Source organism: Dipteris shenzhenensis, chromosome 17 (genome assembly GCF_047967505.1).
Source record: "Dipteris shenzhenensis isolate YYH24624 ecotype China chromosome 17, Dip_SZ_1.0, whole genome shotgun sequence".
Classification (NCBI taxonomy): Eukaryota; Viridiplantae; Streptophyta; class Polypodiopsida; order Gleicheniales; family Dipteridaceae; genus Dipteris; species Dipteris shenzhenensis.
Genome location: NC_141612.1, coordinates 33,702,067 through 33,721,620, shown reverse-complemented (window position 1 = coordinate 33,721,620; position 19,554 = coordinate 33,702,067). Strand labels below are relative to the sequence as shown.

Below are 19,554 nucleotides of genomic sequence, written 5' to 3'. Positions count from 1 at the left end.
TACATGTCTTCAACATTCATGAACTTTTGCAGAACTCACGGCATTCGAAGACAATTCACTTGTGTAGATACTCCTTAGCAGAATGCAAGAGCTGAAAGGAAGAATGCTACTTTAGCAGACAGTGCTAGAGCAATGCTTAGTGAGAAGCATCTTCTGAATCAGTATTGGGTAGAAGCAATAGCCACTGCAAAATACTTGCTTAATCGGCTTCCTACTGAACCAATTCAGTGTATGACAGCTTATGAATCATTCACTAGGCACAAGCCACACATTGGGCATCTCCGCATATTTGGTTGCATAGCATATGCCCACATACATGACAACCATCGCAAGAAATTGGATGTGGTCACGTAAATACATCATGGTTGGCTATAGTGAAGACAGCAAAGCATACAAGTTGTATGATCCCATCAACCGCAAGGTCATTATCTCTAGAGATGTAATCCTCAATGAGGAAATCAGAATGGAAAACAACAAACACACAGGAGATAGACGCACCGATTACTCAGTCATCTACAAAAAACATTGATGAAGAAGAGCAAGAATTTCCAAAAGCAACTTGAGAAGAACCACAGCAACTCAGATGGTCTACTAGGGAAATCAGACCTCCATCCAGATTGACATATGCTCAAAAAGGCAAAGCAATTCAGGTTGAACCACCAACTATGCACTTATGACTACCATCATGGCTATAGAAGAGCCAATGTACTTCAAAGATGCAATAGATAAGCCAGAATGGCAAACTTGCTATGAATGAAGAAATGGAAGCTTTGTACAAGAACAACACTTGGGAATTATGCGACCTTCCACCAGGAAAGAAGGCCATAGCAAACAAATGGGTATACAAAGTGAAGTACAATCTAGATGGAAGCTTTGAAAGATACAAAGCTAGACTAGTTGCAAAAGGATTGTCACCAGATCTTTAGCCTTTACAACTAGAGAAAGTTAACTTTGATAGTCATGGGGAACAAACCAAACATGAGCAGGTAGCACCTTCAAATAGAATGTTGAATGATGTAATGCTTTGAAGAGAATTCCCAATTTCACGTTGTCTCATTCCTCTCCAAGCATTAGAGACAACCTCTCTCTTCTAACTTGATTAAGAAAAACCGTAATATGTCCCTACTACATAATAAATATATTGCTTAAACTAATCTACTGTGGATGAAACCTATGTGTAAACAAGATCACATGAAAATGACCTCCCCTTTATAGGAGTGGGGTTCATACTTGCATTGCTTTCTCACAAGTGGGATAAAGCTTCCTTGCCACAGGTGGTAGCATGCTCTTGCTTCATACCTTGCCCTTAGCTTGTGCACATGGCACCACAATTCCCAACATTTAGCACATGGCACCACAACTCCCAACATTTGGCTCATTGCTTATCCTCATGTTTTAGGTAATATGAGACAGAAGCTAGATTACGACTCTCAAAAGTGTATTCTCACTAGATATAGTGATAAGAAAGCATACAAGTTATGGGGATTTTGCTATGAGGTAGTTTCTTCTTGTAGAGCTACTAAATTGATGAAAATAGTAACTATGATTATCAACATACTATTTCACTTGCACCTACTCTAATGGCCATGTGGTATTTCAAAAGTGTGTCTTATGTCACCCTAGCTAGCATTCAAATAGTCCATAGCTACACAATACACTATTCTTATACATCTCATGATTGTAGGCTCCCTTGGAGAAACCGATACGTATTATGGGGATTTTTCTATGAGGCATAGCTACACAACAGGCTTTTGATCCCTTGGAAAAAGGATACAGGTTATGGGGATTTTGTTATGAGGTAGTTTCTTCTTTTAGAGCTGTTATAATTAATGAAAATAGTAACAATGATGGTCAATCTATTATTTCACTTGTGCCTACTCTAATGGCCATGGGGTATTTCAAAAGTGCATCTTATGATAGTCTAGCTAGCATTGAATAGTCCATAGCTACACAATAGACTATTCTTATACATCTCATGATTGCATGAAAATAGTAACTGTGATTATTGTGGGGGTTAAAGGTCACTGTGCCTTTACCCTGGTTATGTACAATACTCAAACACATATATAAATGAATGAAAAAGAAGATTAGGGTGGTTCTACACCCACCAAAATTTGTGTGGCTCTCTGTTTCTCTCTCTCCCTCTTCCGTTCTTGCTTCCGTTGAGAGCACTCTCAACTGGTATCAGAGCCCGGGTGATCTAGCTGAGCGTGCGTGAATGCTTGAAGCTCAACAGCTCCGTGGGAGGAAGGAGAAGCTCTGTGGGAAGCTTTGTGGGTGACTTTACTTGCATCCGAGTGTGTAGAGACCTTAGAGGAACCTTTGGAAAAGTCACTTTGGTTTTGCGAAGTGGTTTTGAGAGCCTGTTTTGAGAGCCTGTTAAGTGTTTTCAAAGAAAAAGTCATTTTTTGAGCTTTTCCCTATTCGATGACAGAGACTCCGTATTGACTTGTAGAGGTAACTATTGCTTGCTTTTGGTGTCCACTTCACTTCAGGAGCTTGGAAACACCTTCATTCTTGAATTTGGGATCATTTCATTGGATTTCTGACTCATTGTGTCAGTTTCTGCGTTTTTCTGCCTGGGTGTTGGAACTCAAGTTTGGAGCAACCATTTGTAGATCTATCAGTTCCGGTGGACTCAAGAGGCCCTAAAACTTCTATGTTTCTCATCATTCGCACTCTGGTGGAGTTTACAAACAGCTCTGTTTCCAAAAACGTTTTTCAGTCCGTGTGTTGGACCCAGTGATTGAGACCACAGTTTCCAAAACCGTCTGTCCCATTGCGTTTCAGATGCCCAAAAACCCCTACCTATCAGGATATTTCACTCTATTGTGGCATACACATTTGGGTGCACCTAGTATTTGGTGTGACTCTCTCTTGTAGGCACTAGCATTTGAGATTTTTGCATCATGGCATCCTCTTCCATGTCTGAAAAGGAGTTTTTTAGCATTAAAAAGTTTGATGGGACAAACTTTTCTTTGTGGAAAGAACAAATAAGGGATGTGCTTATTCAAAAGAAGCATATTAAACCCTTGGCAGGGATTGAAGCTAAGCCTGCAAATATGTTTGAGGATGATTGGAATGAGTTGGATGCATTAGCAAAATCTACTATTAGACTTCATCTTGCAGAGTCGGTTCATTTCACAATAGTAAATGAGCAGACTACATAAGATTTGTGGAAGAAAGTGTGTGCCACTTATGAAAAGGAAATTGCCTCTAATAAAGTTTATCTCGTGAAGAGGTTGTTTGAGCTGCAGATGAAGGAAGGGGTCTCCATTGCTTCTCACTTGAATGAATTCAATATTATTTTCAGCTAGCTTCAGGCTCAGAAGATGAATTTTGATGCGGAGACTAAGGCAATATTTCTCTTATGTTCATTGCCATCCTCATGGGATACCTTCCATACAGCTATCAGTAACTCTGCACCTAGTGGAGTACTGAAATTTGATGATGTTATGGGTAGCTTGTTGGCCGAGGAGATAAGACGGAAGAATATGGATGGCAACAAGCAAGATACAGCCTTAAATGTGCAAAGGGGCAGATCACAGTTCAGGGGGAAGTCCCAAGAAAGAGGGAAGTCTCGTAGCAAATCCAGGGCACGGAACATTGAGTGTTACCACTCTGGCAAGAAGGGCCGTATGAAAAAGGATTGCTACAAGCTAAAAAGAGAGCAAAAGGATAAGAAAAAGAACGCAAATTGCGGTGAAAATCAAAAGAAAGAGAGTCCAAGGGAGGACAAAGGAAAAGTAAAGATCGAGGAGATCGATGCAGTCACACATAACAGTGACAATGACGTTCTCTTCATGTCTACTTTATCTGCAGAGTTGCCTACCACTTCAGATGATGCATATTCCCAGGATTGGATTTTGGATTCTGGTGCTTCATTCCATGTTACTCCCCATAGGGAATGGTTCTCCACTTATGACAGTGGAAAGATAGGTTGTGTGCATCTTGGAAATGACTATGCATGTGACATAGTGGGAGTAGGTGACATAAAGTTTTCTTTTGCAAATGGGTCTGCATTTATTTTGAAACATGTGAGACATGTGCCTAAGTTGACCAAGAGTCTTATTTCACTGGGTCAGCTAGATGATGTTGGTTTTCACACCACTTTTGGCTTTCAGAGTTGGAAAATTCAGAAGGGCTCTATGCTTTTGGCCAGGGGTGCCAAGTGTGGGACTTTGTATCCCTTATATGTATCAGGGGTATTTGATCATGTTGTTGCAATAACTGAGTAGCCAAGCACTTCTTTGTGGCATTGTAGGTTGGGGCACATGAGCCAGAATGGAATGAAACTCTTATGCCATTTGGGTTATGTACCGCATTTGAGTTTCTCTGATTTTGAATTTTGTGAGCACTGTCTCTATGGGAAGCAGACTAAATCAGCCCATGAAAGAAGGGGAAAGAAAGAGTTTGAAAAGCTTGATTTGGTGCATTCACACGTGGTCCCATGCCTACACGGTCATTAGGCGGGGCTGAATACTATGTGACATTCATTGATGATGCAACTAGGAAAGTGTGGGCTAAATGGGTGGCCTTGGTTGAGAATCAGTCAGGTAGAACGCTTAAATGCCTACGGACTGACAATGGTGGAGAGTATCTCTCTCATGACTTTCAGCATTTCTGTGATACACGTGGGATTAAGAGGGAGCTCACATCCCCTCGTACTCCAGAGCAAAATCCAGTTGCAGAAAAGATGAACCATACCATTCAAGAAAGGTTGCAATGCATGCTTTCCAATGCAAGTCTTTCTGGTGGTTTTTGGGCTAAGGCAATGAAGACTGCAGTGCATGTGATCAATAGATCACCTAGTAAGAGTTTGGATGGTGGTATTCCTAAAGAGGCATGGAGTGGCAAGAAGCCCTCTTACTCTCATTTGCGTATATTTGGGTGTGAAGCATATGCACATGTGCCAAAAGAGCTTCGAAAGAAGCTAGATATTAAGTCTAGGAAATGCATCTTTCTGGGTTATGGTGAAAGTGGAGAGATGGGCTATCGTCTCTGGGATCCAGAAGCAAAGAAGATCATACGCAGCCATGATGTAGTCTTCAATGAAAAGAAGATGCATAAGGCACCCATGAGGGATGTGGGAATGAGGAGAATCACTTTCCAGGATGTGAATCCACCTGCATATGTTGATAGACAGCAAGCTGTCCATGCACCAAATGTGCAAGAAATGGTACCACCAAGTACTCCCACAGGTATACAATCAAGGGTAGATGATGGATCATCTATTGGTGGAAATGATGAGCCAAATTTGGATGATATGCAGGTGGGACAGCAAGCTGAAATGCCCTTGAGAAGTCATCTAGAGTGTCTAGGCCACCTGATAGGTTTGTTCCAGGGGTAGACTATGTGATGCTCACTGATTGCGAGGAGCCTTCTTGCTACAGAGAGGTTATGATGCACGAGGATCAACGCAAGTGGGAGTATGCTATGCAATCAGAGATGAGTTCACTTATCAAGACTAAGACTTGGGACTTGGTTTCTTTGCCACATGGAAAGAGAGCATTGCCATGTAAATGGGTCTACAAAATAAAGGTCACAGGTGATGATGTGCCTAGGTACAAGGCCCGTTTGGTCGCTAAAGGGTTCAAGCAAGAGAAGGGTGTGGACTTTGATGAGATCTTCTCTCCGGTTGTGAAGATGACCACACTTAGATGCATGCTTGGACTAGTGGCATCAGAGGATATGGAGCTTATGCAAATGGATGTCAAGACAGCTTTCTTGCATGGGGATTTGCATGAGGAAATTTACATGGTGCAGCCGAAAGGCTTTGAAGAAAAGGGCAAAGAGCATTTAGTTTGCAAGCTGAAGAAGAGTCTCTATGGTCTTAAGCAAGCACCTAGAGAATGGTATCAGAAGTTTGATGCTTTCATTCGATCCCATGGTTTTAGAAGGAGTGAAATTGATCACTGCCTCTACACTAAAAGGGCTAAGGATAATAGCTTGATAATCCTGGCACTATATGTGGATGATATGCTATTGGCTAGCAAGAATAGTTATGAGCTAGATGCATTAAAGGCCAAGTTGCATGAGGCCTTTGATATGAAGGATTTGGGACTTGCAAGTCATATTCTTGGTATGTGCATCACGCGTGATCGGAGTAGGAAACTCCTTTGGCTTTCACAAAAAGAGTATATTACAAAAGTATTGCAGCGTTTCAATATGGAGGAGGGGAAGGCAGTGAGTACTGCATTGCCTCCATATGTGAAACTGAGTCACACAGATAGTCCCAAATCAGATGAGGAAAGGGCAATGATGGCCAAGGTTCCTTATGCATCATCAGTTGGGAGTCTTATGTATGCTATGATAGCTACTAGACCAGACATTGCTTTTGTAGTGGGAGTTGTTAGCCGGTATATGGCTAATCCAGGAAAGAGGCATTGGGAGGCAGTTAACTGCATCATGAGGTACATGAAGGGTACCAAGGAGATGTGCATCTGCTTTGGTAGAGGAGACAAGTGTGTACTTGGGTACACAGATTCAGACTATGCAGGGCATGTGGATAGTAGGAGATCCACTTCTAGTTATGTGTTCACCTTTGCAGGTGGTGCAGTGTCATGGATGTCTCGTGCACAAAAGTGCGTTGCTTTGTCTACCACAGAGGCTGAGTATGTTGCAGCCACAGAGGGTTGCAAGGAGGCTATATGGCTTGATCGGCTAGTGGGAGATTTGGGGATTCATACAAGTGTACCGACATTGCATAGTGATTCCATGAGTGCTATTCAGCTAGCATGGAATCCGGTCTTTCATGCAAAGACCAAACACATTGAGGTCAGGTACCATTTCATCAGGGAAGTACTTGAGGACAAGTGCATAGAGCTTGTCAAGGTTCATACAAATGATAACCCTGCAGATATGCTGACAAAGATTCTACCTAGTCAACGGTTTGAGTATTGTCATGTATTGATGGGCATTGGATAGTATGCTCATTGGTTGTTCTCCCTTAAAGGCACATTGTCCTTTAAGTGGGAGGTTGTGGGGGTTAAAGGTCACTGTGCCTTTACCCTAGTTATGTACAATACTCAAACACATATATAAATGAATGAAAAAGAAGATTAGGGTGGTTCTGCACCCACCAAAACTTGTGTGGCTCTCTGTCTCTCTCTCTCCCTCTTCCGTTCTTGCTTCCGTTGAGAGCACTCTCAATTATCAACCTCCTATTTCAATTGTGCCTACTCTAATGGCCATGGGGTATTTCAAAAGTGTGTCTTATGACACTCTAGCTAGCATTGACTAGTCCATAGCTACACAATAGACTATTCTTATACATCTCATGATAGCATGATTCCTTGCAGAGAAGGGAGGATTGCTATGCAATAGTTAGTACATTGTATATCTTAGAAGGTCAGCCTGTGTGACAAGATGGTTCCTAGTAGGTAGACTTATACCATTGATTATGCTTGTATGATTTCATGGAGGTCCATGAACCTACATCTTTTCAAGAAGCTATAAACAAACCCAGATGGCATGTAGCCATGGACGAGGATTAATAGGAAATCATGGACAATAATACATGGACACTTGAGGAGTTGCCTTAAGAAAAATACAACATATGCTATACATGGGTTTACAAGATCAATCCCTCAATAGAGAATATACTAGGTACAAGGTTAGACTTGTTGCAAAGGGTTATTGTTAGGAGTATAGAATAGACTGTGAGGAGACTTTAAGTCTCATAGCTAAAATGCTAAAATGATAATATTGAGGAATACCATCGTAATAAAAATGAACGGAGAGAGAGAGAGGGGGGGGAGTGCACACAAGATAGACTAACTATACACAAAGAACTAGGGTTAGGGTTAGGGTTAGGGTTAGGGTTAGGGTTAGGGTTAGGGTTAGGGTTTGTCCAATGAACCCTATCTAGATAGTGCAATTTACAGTATCTTCAACACCCCCTCTTAAATTACACTAGATAAGTAGAGGGTGCATGCACAAGATCTTTTTGTGGACTTTGTTTGGTGCAAATGGTGCATCCAAATCTGAAGAAAACTAAAAAGAATCAAAGTAGTATATGCAAGTGTGAGCACAGTGACTATGTAGCGAAAGCCTATACAATGAGTACAACTTACTAGATCCTGTGCAAAATGTGCATTTCCCCCTCTTCTTAAGTTGTGGGTCATCCTTCATCTTTGCAAATGAAAGATAGAAGATAGATCAAAGAAATGAGGAAGGAAATCCAAAAACTATGAAGTCCACCTGGATCAAATTTTGGTTGATTAAAAGATGACTGTGTGAATGAATGCATGTGTGGTTATGCACTGAACATGTCATAAGTCATTGTGGATTGTGCAACTACTCTGTAGAAGAGGCATTTGGATATAAATCTAGTCGGTGTAGCCATGAAGATGTGATCTAGTAGGTTATGACTTCCAAAAGTGTCTTCAACACAAAAGAACTAACAACAATGTTGAAGATATGCTATATTATCATATGATGCAAGGTCTACTCTAATGGCCGTGTGGTATTTCAAAAGTGTGTCTTATGACACTCTAGCTAGCATTGAATAGTCCATAGCTACACAATACAATATTCTTATACATCTCATGATTGCATGATCCTTTGGAGAAAAACATACACGTTATGGGGCTTTTGCTATGAGGCATTGCTACACAATAGACCATTCTTATACATCTCATGATTGCATGATCCCTTGGGAAAAAGGATACAGGTTCTGGTGATTTTGTTATGAGGTAGTTTCTTCTTTTAGAGCTGCTATAATTAATGAAAATAGTAACCATGATGGTCAACCTACCATTTCACTTGTGCCTAATCTAATTGCCATGGGTATTTCAAAAGTGTGTCTTATGATAGTCTAGCTAGCATTGAATAGTCCATAGCTACATAATAGACTATTCTTATACATCTCATGATTGCATGAAAATAGTAACTTTGATTATCAACCTCCTATTTCAATTGTGCCTACTCTAATGGCCATGGGGTATTTCAAAAGTGTGTCTTATGACACTCTAGCTAGCATTGACTAGTCCATAGCTACACAATAAACTATTCTTATACATATCATGATTCATAATCGCATGATTCCTTGGAGAAGAGAGAGGATTGCTATGCAATAGTTAGTACTTTGTATATCTTAGAAGGTCAACCTATGTGACAAGATGGTTCCTAATAGGTGGACTTATACCATCGATTATGGTTGTATGATTTCATGGAGGTCCACAAACCTACATCTTTCAAAGATGTTATAAAAAAACCAGATGGCATGTAACCATGGACGAGGAATACTAAGAAATAATGGATAGTAATACATGGACACTTGAGGAGTTGCCTTAAGAAAAATACAACATAGGCTATACATGGGTTTATAAGATCAATCCCTCAATAAAGAATGATAATACTAGGTACAAGGCTAGACTTGTTGCAAAGGGTTACTCTTAGGAGTATGGAATAGACTGTGACGAGACTTTAAGTCCCATAGCTAAAATGTCAATATTGAGGAATTTTATTGCAATGGTAGTCCACTTTTGATAAAAATTGGAGAGAGAGAGAGGGAGATAGAGATAGAGACAGAGAGGAGTGCACACAAGATATACTAACTATACACAATGTCATATTCCAAAGAACTAGGAATATATACATGAACACCTTAGGGTTAGGGTTTGTCCAATGAACCCTATCTAGATAGTGCAATTTACACCATCTTCAACTGTCCCTCTTAAGTTGTACTAGATAAGTAGAGGATGCATGTACAAGATCTTTTTGTGGATTTTATTTGGCTTATATGGTAGCATCGAAAACTGAAGAAGAAAACTAAAAAGAATCAAAGCAGTATGTGCAAGTGACTACATAGCAGAAGCCTATACAGTGAGTACAACTTTCTAGATCCTGTACATAACATGTATCCCTCCCTCTTAAGTTGTGGGTCATCCTTCACCTTTGGGAATGAAATGTAGAAGATAGATCAAAGAAGTGAGGAAGGAAATCCAAAAACTAAGGAGTCCACCTAGATTAAAGTTTGGTTGATCAAAAGAGGACTGTGTGAACGATTGTATGTGTGGCTATGTGCTGATCATGTCATAAGTCATTGTGGACTGTGTAGCTGCTCTGTACAAGAGGCATCTGGATATAAAGCAGTTGGTGTAGCCATGAAGATGCGATCCTATAGGTTATGACTTACAAGAGTGTCACCAACACAAAAGAACTGACAACAATGTTGAAGGTATGCTGTAGTAGAGTAATCTCTATCATATGATGCAAGGTCAAAGAAGACCGCATATCGTTGTGGACAAAGTGATGGAGTGGCTGCAAAAAAGTTAGGGCTTAAGGTGCAAGTATGATACTCTGCTCTATTGTGATGAACAACAGGCCCGTAACACTGACGAGGCATGGAAGCCTATAGTAGCTATATGTTCAACTATCATGAGCTGAAGGTTTAGCTAAAGGTGAGAGCTGATGTGTGCATGCCTAAACATCCATTGGCATGGGATGTAGCATCTGTCATAGGCTCAATGCGAAGTTGACATAGTAAAGGCCTAGAAGCTTGAAATACAACTGAGAAAACATATGATGTCCCTGCAGCATGCAAGGTACCAAATGCTGATGTTGAGACAAATCTGTAGTCTTGAATCCATCCACTAATCTGCATCAAGTATGGCATGTATACGACGGCCATAAGTACATGCTGAAACACAGAGACTCCCCACAAGTTGCACTATCTTTGAACCTAATGATATCCACTGCACTAGGGCAGGGCTACACTGATGCGTACATGTCCTCATGCTGAGGAATGATTTGGTGTTCTTGGGTGGTGGTGATAACTAGATCCAAGGGTGGTGTAATGCGTCATAGCTAAGATGATGTTGGAATGTCCTATAGATTGAACTGCTCATCAATCTACATATGGAGACACTATGTCCAAGGTATGCTCTATGTCAAAGGTGAAAGCATCAATGATGGATGATGGAATGGAATCACATAAGGAGCTGGATGTACTGTGACAACTATCTCCACATGCTACTGGAGATGTGGGAGCCTCGTACTAAGGGCTTACCTACTAAAAATCTCCATAATCATTGGTAATCTCCTGCTTAGTACATGTATCATCTGTGATGATAATAGATGGAGTCAGATCCATGCATGAATGTGATGGCCGTACATCACTAGAATCAGACTGTGCTGAGGTAGATGGGATTGCCTCATGCTAAGGGCTTACTGTCAAATGTGTGCATGATCAGAATGTGCAGGCTAATCCATGCTAACATATGGAACATCTGTGTCCAATCTCTCAAGACCAAGGATCGAGTCAACATATATTGGTACATACCCTTTGGAAATGAAGTTTGAAGTAGATTCTCTTTCTACTCCACAGATCTGGTTTGGAGCCATGACTGGTGTATCATCAACTGTGTGATATGGATAACTCCATGTTAAGGCACCCTGTTGCTCTATGCTAGAGGATTATCCATGTACCGACAAGATTGTCTACCCAGGAGTACACTGTGTGAAAGTTGCCACACTGGGTCTTATGCTTACTATCAAAACCAAGTCATGGTGGAAGAATTGCGTGTGTGCCAAAGATCGAGCCTATAATACAATGATGACAACACACTGTCAGGCATAGCCAAGATGTTGTACAAGGCTGATGTATGTGTGCAAAAACCAATGCCAAAAATAGTCAATAAGCATGATTGTACATGGGTGGCATATGTGTGTGCAAGATGAATAGTATTCTCCAAGGAGAACTCTGCCAAACGTCACACTTATGTGCTGAACTGCCAAATGCCAAGAGACTAAGCTAGTGTCAGATGTGTGAATGTGTACACCGATGATAGATCTGTAGGGACGGATGCTGCTAGGAACTAATCGAGTAATATGGCAATGGCTTACTTGGCTTGGTAGAGTTCGATCTCCTATACAGATGTGCTAGTCTGTAGCTAGACTCATGTCAAGTGTAAAAATGCAACAAAATTTATTTAGGTTCATCCTTTGTTTTATGTGCTAGGTGGCTGTAATGGATCAAGAGGTGGTTCTAATGAAGGGAATTCAATGCTTATGACCTATGCATAAGCCAAAGTGTTGATCTAAGGTGCTCACCACGTAGAGCATGATCTACTGATCATTTTTGCTTGTTGGACCACTGCAAAATTCCCTCTAGATAAAAAATTATGGCTAAACTTTGTCCAAGGGAGTGGTAAAAAATGATGATATGGCACATGTGATGATGTAGTAGTGTAGGGTCACATGCTGTTACATAAATGTGCCTGTGTGGCACTTGTGTAATAACATGACATGCTGATTGTGTAGATGATGTGGCATTTGGATGTCACTACTGACATGGATTATTGACGTGGTAGATGACACGTGTTTGCTGATGTGCCAAGATATGGTTACTTGTCATGTGTCACTTATTTGATCCAAAATGCTGACTATCTCCTAGCTAATCAAACTCAACCATAGCTAGAGTTAATCTGCCAAGTGTCCAAATTTTAAACCCAAGGTTTGGAAAATCTTACCAACCTAGCTTGATGTGCCACATGTTAATGTTCAGCACTGTGAAGTGAAAACTGCTACGGCGAGATGATGAAGATCCATCGGGGTGTGTCTGTGTAGACATTGCGGAAGATCTATGTCTCTGTTGACTTGCTTTCATGAATGATTGGGCCATTTGGCATTGTACATGTAGCTTGATCCACTAACTAACACTATTGCTTGCGATTTCGAGTCGTCCACCATCGGTGGCCCTTGCTTCTACTACTTTGTGTGTGTTTGTTGTAGCCTGTGGCTAAAGCTTGTTGCAGATCTTGCCATTCCGTCTTGTGCTGTGCTTGCACTGAGTTGGCTTTGCTCAATGTTGTGTCATAGCTGAGTTTGATAGGTGCATGAGGAGTGTATTGAAGCTCTTGCTGTTGCGTTGACGTTGCATTGGCGTCACTTGAGATGTTTGTTCCTTGCGGGCTGCCAGTCATCTAGTTGTGAAGTAGTCCATCGTTCAGCATAGAAGTCCGGCCGTCTTGCTTTCTTTGTCTTGCCTATCGGTTATTTCATCATACTGTCCGATGTAGTCGCCTTTGTGCTTCATTTAGGATAGATTTCGGGGGGTATAGTTTGTCTAAGGTGGGTGGAGGCGAGACCCATGCAGGCCAGTGGATTTTCACAGCGCCGAAGCGGCGATTATAGACATGTGTTTATAGACATATGTTTATAAACATCTGACTATAATCTCTTGTATGCAAGCGTGCGATAGTGCAGTGGTAGAGGCTTATAAGCGAAACTTAGTGGTCGCGGGTTCAAGCCCTGCCGATTACAATGATTTGATCTACGTATTTTCATCGTTTTTCGACGCCGGTCGCACGGGTCCTGCACACAGAAAATGACAAAACATAAGCCCCGATATTTATCCCCAGAGTAGCAATTTGTTTGTGCTGCGGAAGACGTCTGCATGCTACATCGGTGAGCATAGGCGGCTTGTGTGATGCGCTCACTGCTATTCCATGTGCTGAGCCTGGGTCTTTATTTATCTCCCTTCCTCCCTCTCTCTATCTTTCTTCTATCCATTATGGCTCTCTATTAAAAAAAAATTTCTTTAGAAGCTTGGAATGTTTTGCCTTGCAAATATTATATTCAATACTTCTTACATCAATAAGAAATTCATTCTTCCAAGAGAAGAGTGTAGTCCTTTAGATTTTCAAGATCTGACTTTGTCATTTTTATAATTGGTTGAAACTTCACCATGATTTTTGTGTTTTGTGATTGTGAATTTCTATGCAAACTGTGTAAGCAAAAAAAAACATTGGACTGCGATGCAACTAAGAAAAAACAATGACTTGGTCTTTCTTGTCGTGTGGTATGTTTGGCTTCAATCCTTTGTGTCCGCAAAAAAGCATGTTGGCTTTAGTGCCACGAAGCAAAAATTATTCTCTCTCACACAAGCAAGAAAGGGTTCGTAGAAGGGTGGTATCCAATAGAAATGAAGGACCTTGCTTCTCTTGCCTATCGGAGTTCAACCCTAACATGTGTCAGTAACTCCAACAAGGTCCCACAAACTTCAAGCATCATGTTCCTGTCATTCTGATTATATCCAGCACCAAACTTTGATGAGATACCTATGTGGCCCAAAAAAATATATTAAAGAATAAATAAAGAACGAGGCAACCCGCTGATGTCCGGCTCCAGCATGAAGATAGAGCAGCTCCAAAGGTGGCTGGAGAGGTGTGGCAAGCTATAGTATCATATGGAAGGTGGAGCATAGCGCAGCTCCAATTGGGTGGAGAGATGTAGTAGGTTGCAGTATCGTATGGAAGGTGCAGAACCATAGGAACGTTTGATGAGGCACAACTCCAAGGGTGGACGGAATGGTGCAACTCCAACAAGCTAGCGAGAGTGATCTAGAGGGAGGTGCAATGGAGGTGAATGGAATGGTGTTGCAGCAAGCTGGACAGTGGTCTAGAGAGATGTGTGATGGAACAGAGCAATGGGAGGTCGGAGGTGCAATGGCAATGATCGGATCTTTTGAAACCCAGACAACCACACTTTTTGGAATAGGGTGATGGAATAGAGGGACTTAATTGATGGAACACCCATACAATTCACTCAAGGGAATGTTGCCAATACAAATTGCATTTTTCTCAATAAAAAATGCTCTCACAAACATAGTTGAGTAATAGATGCCTACAAATATGTAAGACTTTTACTTAAGATATACATTCATAAGGCTAGAATATGTCCAACCTTGCAAATTCTTTTTTCTTTAAATGAGCAAAAGAACAAAGGGTTTGTAAGAGACATCAAACTACACGCAATACATACATGTTGGAGATTCCTTCACAAGGGATCTAAATTTCGTTAGGGGTCACTTTTGTGTGAATTAGCTCTTCAAGTGGTCGGCTAGGTAGTCGTGTGATTTATTCACGTGCTCATGAGGTGGCTACTAGAAGATGATTGGATTATGCAAGCATATGGAGACTAGCCTATGCATGGTGAACGTGTGTCTGGTCTTTGGTTGGCAACAAGCAGATTTTGAAGGTTCACGTGTGTTCAAGGGCGACAACCGACGTCTCTCTCAAGCTGATTAGTATATGAACTATGGAGGCAATTAGATCTGTCTTTTTGTAGGGCCATCAAGCTTGTAGGAGTCGCGGCTAGTAGCTGATCATAGTTCTAGGTATAGGGGTCATTTGCAGGTCTTGTAATAGCCAACAAACCCCATAGGGTTGAGGCTCATTTTGTCAACAATAATAGAAGGAGTCAAGTCGTTTTCATTGCTACAATATTGTGTGTTTTCTATATCACATGTGTTGAACTTCTTTGATGCTTTGAGAGCTAGCAGTGTTATCAAAGCAAACAATCCGGGAGCCTGTGATCAAAGTAGTGATCGAGTTGGTGTGCATGTCGAGGAAACTATATAGGAAAGGAACACTTGCTTTTCCTCGCCAACTCAAGAGACCTAGAAGTTTGTCGGGTAGAAGACAAAGATCAAGGATAGTTTTATTAACTGAGGCTTGTTTTCAGGAGACTCTAGGTATCTGCTCCTTGTTCCATGGATTCGAGAAAGAAGACAAAGAGCGAGACGATGTTAGTCAAGTTCAATGGTCGGAATTTTGCGAGCTGGCAACTCTCAACTAAATTGTGGTTCATGCAAAAAGGTTTGTGGGGTATCGTGTTTGGGATAGAGAAAGAACCAACTAGTGGAGAGGCTGACAAACGGGCATGTAGGAAGGAGAGTGACAAAGCTATTGGCATGATGGGTTTAGCACTGGGGAAGGATTACTTTCATCATCTCAAAGTCACTAAGTCGGTTGCTACTAATTGGACAATTCTTGAAGCATTGTTTGGAGTGAAGATGCGCCATTCAAAGGCTATTTTAAAGCAACAATTGTACGACTTACGCATGGACGACAATGAAGACTTAGCCACCTTCCTGAACCACATGCAGTCTTTGTTGAAACAACTATTAAGACCTTGGATCCAAAATCAAGGACGAAAATCAAAAGGCTATACTACTGAAGAGCCTTCCTTCCAGGTTCAATGAGACCACGAATTCTCAAATTGGACGACAAAGCAGATTACATTGATTGTGTGGGGTTGCTTATGGCAGAAGAGAAGCGAGAGGAGAGTATGTTTCCTGGTAAAGCTGCATTTGCTATCAACGATCAAAGAAACAAGAATAGAGATACCCATGCATGTTACTATTGTGGTAAGCCAGGGCATATCGAGAGGTTCTATGTCAAAAAGCAAAAGGATGAAGAGACGAAAGCACAAGGCATGTGTGATCAAGAGTCTACTTTAGACGAGATAGCTGTTTAGTGAGTGATGATATGCCCGGCCGATCAGGAATGAGCGTTCTGAGTTATGATGGTTCTGGGTTTGGCTACGATGCCAAACAGTAAGCTTTGTTTGTTGGTGTTTTTAGTGACTACGATATCACTGCAATGTTTTGAGGGCTATGAAGCCAGTGAAGAATTGTGGACTATGATGTCCATCTTGTGGTTGATCATCCCCTGTTTGGATTCAAGGGGTACATTGGAGATTCCTTCAAAAGGGATCTAAATTCCGTTAGGGGTCGCTTTTGTGTGAATTAACTCTTCAAGTGATCGACTGGGTAGTCGTGTGATTTATTCATGTGCTCATGAGGTGGCTGCTAGAAGATGATTGGACCATGCAAGCATATGGAGACTAGCCTATGCATGGTGAACGCGTGTCTGATCTTTCGTTGACAGCAAGCAAATTTTGAAGGTTCACGTGTGTTCAAGGGCGGCAACCGACGTCTCTCTCAAGCTTATCAATATATGAACTATGGAGGCAATTAGATCCATCTTTTTGTAGGCCATCGAACCTGTAGGAATCGTGGCTAGTAGCTACTCATAGTTCTAGGTATAGGGGTCATTTGCAGGTTTTGTAATAGCCAACAAACCCCGTAGGGTTGAGGATCATTTTGTCAACAGTAATAGGAGTCGAGTTGTTTTCATTGCTGCAATATTGTGTGTTTTCTATATCACATGTGTTGAACTTCTTGTTTGATGCTTTGAGAGCCACTAATACATACATCAAATACCTTCATAAGACTAGAATGTATCCCGCCTTGACAAAATTATTATTTTTTATTAAACAAACAAAAGATAAAGGAGAACAGCAAAAATGGGAATAACTTAGTAAGCAATGCTATGCTAATGTTCTCATCACTAAACCGAGTGCTTACTAAACTATGAAATCCCAACCCAAACAACAAAAATTACAATAGTAAAAAGGACAGAATGAAAGAAGAGGAAGAAATGCACACGTTGGAGAGAGAGAGAGAGAGAGAGAGTATATCAAAATGCATTGCCAAAAGGTCACTATGAATGAAGAAATAGAAGAGGTATCTCAAATGTTGAAGTAATGTGTGCAGGATGCATTTTAGGAAAGATGCACATGGGAGGCTGCCCAAGGGATAGATCAGCTAGGGCTGTCAGAAAATTGAAGCTTATACAGAGTGATGTGTATGATCCTTAAGGCCTTCATTGCAACAATCCCTACATGATTGCATGCAATTGGGTAATTTTGAACAGGCTTCCTTTGATGCGTTTGTGCACTGCTTTTGACTTTCATACTTCTTAGTCTCTCCCTCTCTCGTGCTGTATTATTGTTTATTCTACAATAAAGTGGCTTTACTGAGAGAGAGAGAGAGAGAGAGAGAGAGAGGCAGCCCCAAAAATTTAGAGTACAGAAATAAAGTGAAAAAAGAATCAAGTGAAGCAAGAAAAGCAATAGAGAGAATACAAACCTTACAGGAAAAACTTTCCCGAAAACTAATTCCACATTGCTTGCAGATTTCCCATATTCCTTCCAGTCGTTTAATATGTCCTGTTTTTCAAAAGTAATTAGTGTTTTCTTGGAATGCTTTTGACTTGTTCTTTATATGGTTTGCTTTTTGGAAAAATGGGGATGAGGAAGATAAACTAAGTTGGAAAAATGGCAGGCAGCCAGACGGAAAGGAAAGCAGGGTCCAGAATTAGAGTCAGCAAGATGATAAGAGGTGCAGCATGGCAGCAAGATGATGAGACTGCATTGTGGTGACAAAGGAGCGAGACTGAGATGGCTCACAGCTAGGGTTGCTGTGGGCAGCAGTGGATGTGGAAGGAGAGGAAAAAGAAATTATATTTGGAAAATGAAAATCTTATTACATTTTTGAAAGCAAAGAATGGTTGCAGCAAGAAGTCCAGGGGATGAGGAAGACGCAGTCGTTTAGCAACTGAAGGCCGCCAAAGACAGAAAAGACAACAGGAGCCAGAGTTGGAGACATCAAAATGGACAAAAGAGAGTAGCCTGTGAGTTAGACAATATGCAGCATGGCAAGAGACTTATGTGTAGTGATGAATAAAGGAAAGAACAGGATGACTTGCACTGGGTTGCCATGGGCAGCAATGGAGATGGATGGAGTTGGGGCAAGCTGTAAGGGGTAGTAGCAGGGTAAGATTATGTAGCAGGCTACAGGGGGAGAGGGAGGTAGCCAACCAGTGAGGGGAGGAGAGGAACCTCAATGCAGCCGGAGAACAAGACTCAAGTATAATCAATGAAATATCTTCAGCAAAGATTGGTTATCGAATCATTATTATTACTATTGAGAAGCAACTCCACTGAATTCTTGACAAGGTTCAACGGCTGTTAATTTGACACATAAAGGGTACACATGGTTTGGCAGTCCTGAAAGCTCAAAACTGTTTAATGAAAATCGTAAAAAGGTGAATGATATCTAATCATTCATAAGGCCAGCCCAAGATCGAAAAAGCGAGAAAGAATACACTGGAGATGGTGTGTGGAGATAAAGGAAGGAGGGGAGAGAGAGAGAGAGAGAGAGAGAGAGAGAAGGATTTCAATAGAAAAAAATAGGAAGTGGTGAATTGGACCAATCAAAAAATTTAGGACTCTAAAAAAAGAAAATTCTGAATTTTGGCTTTCATTGAACACACACCGATCACTATAGCCTTCCCCCCTTGGAGCAGGCCAAAAATTTCTACACAGCTAGTACAAACACTTCTCCGATTCCAAAAGCTTAAGCTGTACTGTGTCCCTAGACTCATCATGAAAGTGCCACAGACAAAACACAGCTTCCCAAGTAGGCCTACAAGGCAGCATCCCGTCTTGCATCTGCCATGAAACATAAACTTTTCATTTTCAGAACTCTTTAGTCAACATAGTGATCTATTCAAATATTGCCACCGACAATTTGTAAAAGACAATGAGCTTCACTGGCAGTCTTCATCTCTTCTTCAAGCTACCCTTCTTTTGAGAGCCGTTCCCCTTTATTCCAGCTTGTTTAGCCTTTCCATTCCTTAGCTCTGTTGGCTTCACCTTTGCCTGCCCTTTCTTTGACCTTTTCAATTTGCTGGTGTGTGGTCTCTCAGATGTCTTCTGTCTCTTTGACCTGATTTGCTTTACTTCCTCATCATCACTCGAAACCAAGGTCTTCATGTTTTCATCATCATCCGACGAAAACTCCAGATCTTCCACAATATCCTCTGCCTCTGGATCTACTTCTTCTTCATCGCCTGCTGTCTCTGAAGTATTTGATCGAGCTTTCTTTTCTTGGACGGTTCTGTAGTAGAACATCATGAT

General features: G+C 41.2%; 1 protein-coding gene across 1 annotated transcript in view; it reads right to left on the bottom strand.

Moving 5' to 3' along the window:
- Nucleotides 1-18,870: 18,870 nt before the first annotated feature.
- LOC147892012 (Noc2p family) overlaps nt 18,871-19,554 on the bottom strand; it is a 43,337-nt gene continuing 42,653 nt past the window's right edge. Inside the window, exon 14 of the mRNA XM_087388121.1 lies at nt 18,871-19,534. Within this exon, the coding sequence (XP_087244247.1) occupies nt 19,198-19,534 (337 nt within the window). The 3' untranslated portion in view covers nt 18,871-19,197. The remainder of the gene's footprint in view (nt 19,535-19,554) is intronic.